Source organism: Brachyhypopomus gauderio, chromosome 13 (genome assembly GCF_052324685.1).
Source record: "Brachyhypopomus gauderio isolate BG-103 chromosome 13, BGAUD_0.2, whole genome shotgun sequence".
NCBI lineage: Eukaryota > Metazoa > Chordata > Actinopteri > Gymnotiformes > Hypopomidae > Brachyhypopomus > Brachyhypopomus gauderio.
In genome coordinates, this window is record NC_135223.1 from 11,919,110 (window position 1) to 11,926,751 (window position 7,642).

A 7,642-nucleotide genomic window follows, 5' to 3' on the forward strand; every position below is an offset into this window, starting at 1 on the left:
ACTGTATTCAGAAGTTGTTTGAAACTAAAGTGACTACATATGAACTCAGGGGAACTGGTATGTTTAAAAAAATAAGAGTAAGAACTAATGCAAAAAGTAGATGTATATCGGTCAAAAGGTGTAAACTTGTGGGAATAGTTGTGACAAGGACATAAAAATGTCCTGTTCACTTGTCAAATTTAAAAACATGCTTAAAAATAAGGTAATAGAAACTTATAATAAAGAGAAATAATTTTATATATGTATAACTTGTTATTGATTTTTAATAGTATGTATGATTGTTCTGGAGATGAGTAAAGTGTATTATTAATAACAATTGGAAAAAATATATATATTTGATTAAAAAGGGTAGTCAATATAAGCTAATGCTTCAGACTATACCTTTTTCGGTTATTGTTATCATTATTTTCACTATTATAACCATTATTATTTATTAAATATTATTTTACTTTCTTTTTCTTTCATGTAAATGAATTGGTATACATAAATGTTTATACATATGTTTATACGTATGTGTACGTATATATGTACATGTTTCTCTAAAAACCGAAATAAACTCTAACTCTAACTCTAACTCTAGTAAGACTACAGCCGGAGGTAGAGCTTTCTCCTTTAAAGCCCCTCAATTATGGAACAGCCTTCCAGCTCCAATCCGAGATTCTGACACAGTTCCAATCTTTAAATCTAGACTTAAGACTCACCTATTTAATCAATTCTTCAGTTAATATTCATTCCCCTTGTAAGGTGTGGGGCTCGGGAGCCCCAAGACGTTGAGATTTCTGGTAATCTGAGATGTTGATGCCGTCATCCAGCTGTGTCATGGCATCACTCTATTTGTGACAATGATTTGACTGGAAAGCAATGTCTCAGTGAGCCCTCATGACTGTAGTCACCTCTGAACCCCTCCCTTTAGTTATGCTGCTATAACTGCCGGAGCCACATGCTAATTACTGGCACGTGAGCTATGTATGTTTAAATCAATGGTTGTTTAAATTGATGTTCACACACTCAACCTGTATTGTCTATCTTTTTGCATGCTTCTACCTAAGACAATTGCATGCAAGCACCTACAAGCACCTGGGAGATGGTCTGGCTTGCCGATGGATTTACTGATGCCGGGGTTGGTTGTGCCATTGCCGCGAGAGGACGTGCTGATGCTAGCTCCTACCTGAGGCTCACCATCTGCACTGAAGGGACTGTGACTACTTGGCCGGGGAACTAGAACCATAACTATAATTATAGAACCACCTTTTGACCACAAATATGGACTTGTGCTAATGGGCTGCCCAATGGAGGATGGGTTCCCTTCTGAGTCTTGGTCCTCTCTAGGTTTCCTAATTCCTACCATCTTAGGGAGATTTTTCTTGCCACTGTTGCCTTTGGCTTGGACGCATACAATTGTAAAGCTGCTTTGTGACATGTGTTGTAAAAAGCACTATATAAATACATTTGACTTTTACTTTAATGTATGTATTGTACAAGTTGGGATATGTGTGTGTGTGTGTATGTGTGTGTGTATGTGTGTACCGTAATGTCATGTATGTAGTGTACAAGTCGGGCTCTGTATTCCTGGTTGAGCTCCTTCAGGTGATTCTGTAGTTTAGAGTTGTCAGCTTCCACCTGACCCAGCTGGAACTGAGACATTATAAGAGTCTTCACACACACACACACACACACACACACCACACACACACACACCACACGCACACGCACACGCACACGCACACGCACAACGCACACACACACACAAAGCCTGATTTGTTTAGAATTGTATCACATATCACAACACAACAGCACAAGAGACACAATTACACAACACCAGACACACACTCTGACCCTAGATCATATTTCCAACAACACATAGACACTACACACGGATCTCCACATACACAGGACATAAGTCAGAAATGATGAGCTTTTGCTGCTGTGTGTGTGTGTATGGGTTGTATTTATATATCTTTGCATGCGTGTGTGTGTGTGTGTACCTTGCTCAGGAGTGTGTGCAGGCTGTGGGCGACAATAGTGTGCGGCTGAAGGAGTTTGTTGACTCTATGCTGAAGGAGGTGCGGGAGTCGTATCACTCCAGAGAGGAACAGCTAACTACTGCTGTACGGACGTACCGCAAACGCCTCCACAAGCTGAGAAACACACACCAGCTACTGCTCACTGCATACAGGTTAATAACAAACACAAACACACACACCAACACACACATCCAGAGTAGCAAGTACAGAATGGTTGAATTCTATTTCCAGAATGCAGCGAGAGCAGATCCTGTCTCACACTGATCTTGCTCTGGAGCCGGGGCACCGGAGGCGGACTTCAGCCCTGTGGAGGCGGAGCTTACAGGAGAGACAGAGAGGGAACTACAGAAGTTGAGACAGGATAAAGCTCGACTGGAGACCCAGCTAAAAGTTGTGCATGAACAGGTGTGTGTGTGTGTGTGTGTGTGTGTGGTGTGTGTGTGTGTGTGTGTGTGTGTGTGTGTGTGTGTGTGTGTGTGTGTGTGTGTATGTTTGAAAACATTGTTGATCATTGCTTTCTGTGTGTTCAGGTTGCAGTATTGTCCCAACCATCTCAGAGGTCAGTGTCCTCATTTCTGCCAAAAATAATTGTTTCCTGAATGTACTGAAGTGTTTGCTAAATGTTTCTGAAATGTTGAGCAGAGCAGGACTGACTGAGGAGATGTGGGGTGACATTAGGAAACAACTCAGAGAAATCACCAATGCTACACAGGTAACCATGGTGACATGACCACTGTCCAAAATTTACCCATAGCAATAACTGTCCCAGCCCTCCACATGTAACAACAGCAACAGTCATGTTATCATAGCACCACCCAGTAACAATACTTAAATGAAACTCCATGAAAGAAACACTCCTGCAGGAAGCCCATGAGAGGGAGCGTGTGCAGCTCATCACCAGGACAACAGTTGCTGAGGAGCAGGTGTCTGAGTTACAAGAATATGTGGACAATCACCTGGGCAGGTAAATGGTGTCACTCATAATGCTACATATAGGACAGCCTCAGATGACAAGTAATATAGTGTGTGTGTGTGTGTGTGTGTGTGTATGCCTAGGTATAAATTGGAAATCACTTGGTTACGGAGGAGACTGCTGGGATTAGAGTCAGGCAGATCACAGAGTGCAGAGCTCCCTAAGCTCCACCCCCTACGCAAGTCACTTAAAAAGACCAGCCATGAAATATAGTTCATTGGTCAAATAAGTTACGTCACTAAAAACTACTACTGAATTTTAGTATCACTGACTGATCTAGACCACTTTTGTGATTTGGTTTAATCACAGAATTGATGTAAAATAACATTATTACTCCTGCATGATTTGGAAGTTACATACTGAATCACATATCCTATTGAAAATAAAGAAAATCTCTTTCTGGACACATAGCTGTGTATATGCCTGTTTGCATGTGCATGCATATATGTGTTTGTGTTTGTGTGTGTGTGTGTGTGTGTGTGTGTGTGTGTGTGTGTGTGTGTGTGTGTGTGTGTGTGTGTGTGTGCCTGTTTGCGTGTGTACGCACACAATCACGCCTGGGCATGCATGTGTGTAAGTGTGGAGTGAGACCGAAACATTATGCAGGTCCTCTTGAGAAACTATGTGTGGAATGTTTGTAAAGCTCATGTCAATTTCACGAGCCATTGAGCAAAAAAATCACCAAAACTGTGTGATGTCATTTATGAGTGACATCATCACACACAGCTGGTATATAATTCTGTAAACACACACACTAATTATTCGTTTTATTTTGTTTTACTGGGATAATCTGATTATGTTCAGAAAAGGTTCAGAGCAGAAAAGCATCCAGACAGCCTGTGGTGTGAGGACGCATCAGTAGAGCACAACACTGGCAGAATATCTGATCCAACAGATGTGTGACTAATACATGAGGAAAATGTTATCACACCCATTACTCCTGCACACACACACACACACACACGCACACACACACACTCACACACACACAACCAAATGCTTCGTCTCGCAGAGACACACACACACACACACCCTACCCCACTGCTCCTTCATACACACACACACACACATACACTCTCACACTGCCTACTTCTACATCACTACTTCACACTCACTACTCACTGCTTATTCATACACACACACACACACACACACACACACACACACACACACAACTGTCCTACACAAACACACACACTACACAGGTACTGTGAGGGCTGAGAGTACGAGAGGCATCCATTTAATAATCAGGTGGTGGGGTGGGTTGGTGATGAAAGAGCTGATGCTGCTGGTGAAGATGATGGTGCTGATGGTACTGAAGGTGATGGGGGTGATGGGGGTGATGGCGATAATAATAATTATGCTGGTGCTGATGGGGTTTGTGATTATAGTGGAGGTGAAGGTGGAGGTGGTTAGTTACATCTAACAGCTAAATTAAAGTAAGCTACAGAATGCTTTGACGAAATGTGCTCTTTTTCGGAGTCCATTTGGAACTAGAGGCTATGTGCTTTACTGGTGTCAGTGGAGATGGACACAGCCTTAGTCACCAGGGAGGCAAGTGTGGGTTTATAGCTATGGAGATTCGCTAAGGGCCTTTGGGTTTGCAGGTGTCATGGGCTGAATTCAGCACAGATGAACGGCGATGACTACCTGATAATTCTTGTGAACAGCGTGAAAGGTAACGGATTCTCAGAATATATTGTGATATGAGTGGACAAGGCCCTAGTCCTTACGGTTTGGTGCAGGATATCAGATATCTCAGTGTCAGTATAATCACATCTCATGGTGAGAGCACGGTGCTAGTAACACCATGGTCATGGGTTTGAGCCTGGTATCTATGCTATATTTGTTGAGAGCTGCTCCTTTGATCTACACATGACCAGACCCTTGACCACACCCCCTGTCCACGCTCCTTGGCCAGACCCCTGACAGCAGTGTAATTCCAGAGAATGACAAAAAAATGTCATCAGAAAGCTGGAATAAATAAATGTGAAACTTTTTCTGTGTGAGGAAGTACAAAACACTTCCCCTGCCTGGACTTGGAAAAGTCTGATTTTATGAAGGCTCCAGGCTGACGAGTGTGTGTGTGTGCTTTAGAGAGTGTGAGAGAACGTAGAGGAGGTGAAGTGTGTGTGACAGTGTGTAGGTAGTAAAGAGTGTGAGAATGTGGGTAGGTGGTTAGAGAGTGTGTGAGAGTGTGTAGGTGGTAAAGGGTAAAGCATGTGAGAGTTTGTGTAGGGAGTAAACTGTGAGTGTGTAGTTTTGAAAGAATGCACCAGAGTGTGAGTAGATGGTAGAGTGTGTGTGAGAAAGTGATTGAGAGTGTATGAGAGAGAGATGAACTGTGGGAGAAAGCAGGTTTGGTGAGTGTGGTGAACCCCTGGGACTGAGAGTGGTTGGGCAGTGTTTGGGATCTGCACAGGCACGTCATCCTCACATCAGCCGCACAACTGGGGCGGACCTGAGCCCGAGCACAGCTGAAGAAAGCTGAGCATCACAGTACATTTAATCATCACAGTACATTTAATCATCACAGTACATTTAATCATCACAGTGCATTTAAACATCACAGAACATTTAAGCATCACGGTACATTTAATCATCACAGTACATTTAATCATCACAGTACATTTAATCATCACAGTACATTTAATCATCACAGTGCATTTAAACATCACAGTGCATTTAAACATCACAGAACATTTAAGCATCACGGTACATTTAAGCATCACGGTACATTTAAGCATTATGGTGAATTTAAGCAATACAGTGAATTTATGAAGTGGCCACACATGAATGAGAACAAAGTCACCATTCGGCAGGCTGCATGTCCACAGCCTCACCACCAAACACATATACACAGCATACAAGGGGTACGTTCTGGTTACTTACATTTCTAAATATAGGTATTCTACTCTAGTGTGGGACAAAATGGAGGATTTTAAACCTATGTAGATGTATAAATCTTTTATACAGTTAGAAGAGTGTAAATGTGAAGGGCTGTCAGGTTGAGTCCATGTTCCAGGGCTGTTGGGTTGAGTCTGGTTATCTGCAGCTTCTGGCCATGGGCCAAAGTGCCTAATAGCATTACAGTTCAAAGCAAAACTCAAGCCACAGTATTAGAAAAATGTCAGACTCAACAAAAAGCACTGACGTGATGGCCTTCTCCATACAGCTGACAGCCCATAATGCAGGCCTCTATGTTACCGTGGAGACACTGGAATGTATACAGTGTGACAGAGGCGATGGGAATATCGGAATTGAAGTATGTGGAACAGTGGGAAAACTTGGAACTGAATGAGATTTTCCGGCTGGGAATTGGGGTACAGCACAGAAAGGAAACACATCACACTTAGACACACACACACACACACACACACAAACACACACACACACACACACACACACACCACACACACACACACCACACACCACACACACACACACACACACACACACACACACACACACACACAGTGCAGACGTGAGGCTCCCAGCCATAGGGCTTTGTTGTTTTTTTCCCTCAGTAATGCTTAGCTGATACCGGCTTAATGAACTTTGGTGTGTGTGTGTGTGTGTGTGTGTGTGTGTGTGTGTGTGTGTGTGTGTGTGTGTGTGTGTGTGTGTGTGGGTGTGTGTGTGTGTGTGTATGTGTATGTGTGTGTAATTGGAACAGACAGGCCTTGTGAACAGGAGTGGAATTTATGGGAACAGAAGGAGGGAGCGAGACAGAGGAGAGGGGGAGAAAGTGACAAAGGAGAAAAAACGAAAGAATTCCGTCTCCGTGAGAGAGGAACTCCAGACACACTGAGAGAGGAATTCCAGCTCACAGACACACTGATTCTCTAATTATCAAATTAATGCAAGTGTGAAGGGAGTGAAAAGGCTGAGACAATGAGGAGAAGCCCTGTTTTTGTGGCAGTGTTCATCTCCCACTCAGTGTTCAGTTCTGGCTCAGTGTTCATCTCCCACTCAGTGTTCAGTTCTGGCTCAGTGTTCATCTCCCACTCAGTGTTCAGTTCTGGCTCAGTGTTCATCTCCCACTCAGTGTTCAGTTCTGGCTCAGTGTTCATCTCCCACTCAGTGTTCAGTTCTGGCTCAGTGTTCATCTCCCACTCAGTGTTTATTTCCCACTCAGTGTTTATTTCCTACTCAGTGTTCATCTCCCACTCAGTGTTCAGTTCTGGCTCAGTGTTCATCTCCCACTCAGTGTTCAGTTCTGGCTCAGTGTTCATCTCCCACTCAGTGTTCAGTTCTGGCTCAGTGTTCATCTCCCACTCAGTGTTAATCTCCCATTCAGTGTTCATCTCCCTCTCAGTATTCAGCCATCGCTAAGTGTTCAGATGGTGCTGTTCTGGGCAATACCTCACAGAAAGAGCCCTTCTGTCTACCAGATAGGGAGCTCAGCAATAGCATTATAAACTACAGGCTACAGAGTTACAGAGGCAGATTATTGGCAGAGATAGATGAAGAGAGACAGATTACGGGCAGTTTGACTGAGAGACAGACAGAGCAGGGTCAGCGAGAGTGAGACTAAGAGAAGCTGGGCCTTCATGAGGTAGAACCAGGAGAATGAGAGAGAGACAGCAAGATAAAGTATGAGTTGGAGAGAGAGAGGGGGAGGAAGAGAGAGAGTTTGTGAGTT

At 43.4% G+C, this 7,642-nt stretch overlaps 1 protein-coding gene across 1 annotated transcript; it reads left to right on the forward strand.

The window, feature by feature from the left end:
• Nucleotides 1–2,316: 2,316 nt before the first annotated feature.
• On the forward strand, nucleotides 2,317–3,347 carry LOC143474433 (coiled-coil domain-containing protein 78-like). Its single transcript, XM_076971897.1, has 5 exons — nucleotides 2,317–2,429; nucleotides 2,555–2,583; nucleotides 2,667–2,736; nucleotides 2,888–2,988; nucleotides 3,081–3,347. Exons 3-5 carry the CDS (start codon nucleotides 2,686–2,688, stop codon nucleotides 3,208–3,210), a joined length of 282 nt encoding a protein of 93 aa, XP_076828012.1. The 5' UTR covers nucleotides 2,317–2,429; nucleotides 2,555–2,583; nucleotides 2,667–2,685; the 3' UTR covers nucleotides 3,211–3,347.
• The last annotated feature ends 4,295 nt before the right edge of the window (nucleotides 3,348–7,642 follow it).

Excerpts from the sequence above, each read along its gene's own strand:
- LOC143474433 (XM_076971897.1), top strand. The coding sequence starts at position 2,686 with ATGTGGGGTGACATTAGGAAACAACTCAGAGAAATCACCAATGCTACA. Across the intron at positions 2,737-2,887 it reads AAATCACCAATGCTACACAG|GAAGCCCATGAGAGGGAGCG; the intron begins GTAACCATGGTG and ends ACACTCCTGCAG. Across the intron at positions 2,989-3,080 it reads GTGGACAATCACCTGGGCAG|GTATAAATTGGAAATCACTT; the intron begins GTAAATGGTGTC and ends GTGTATGCCTAG.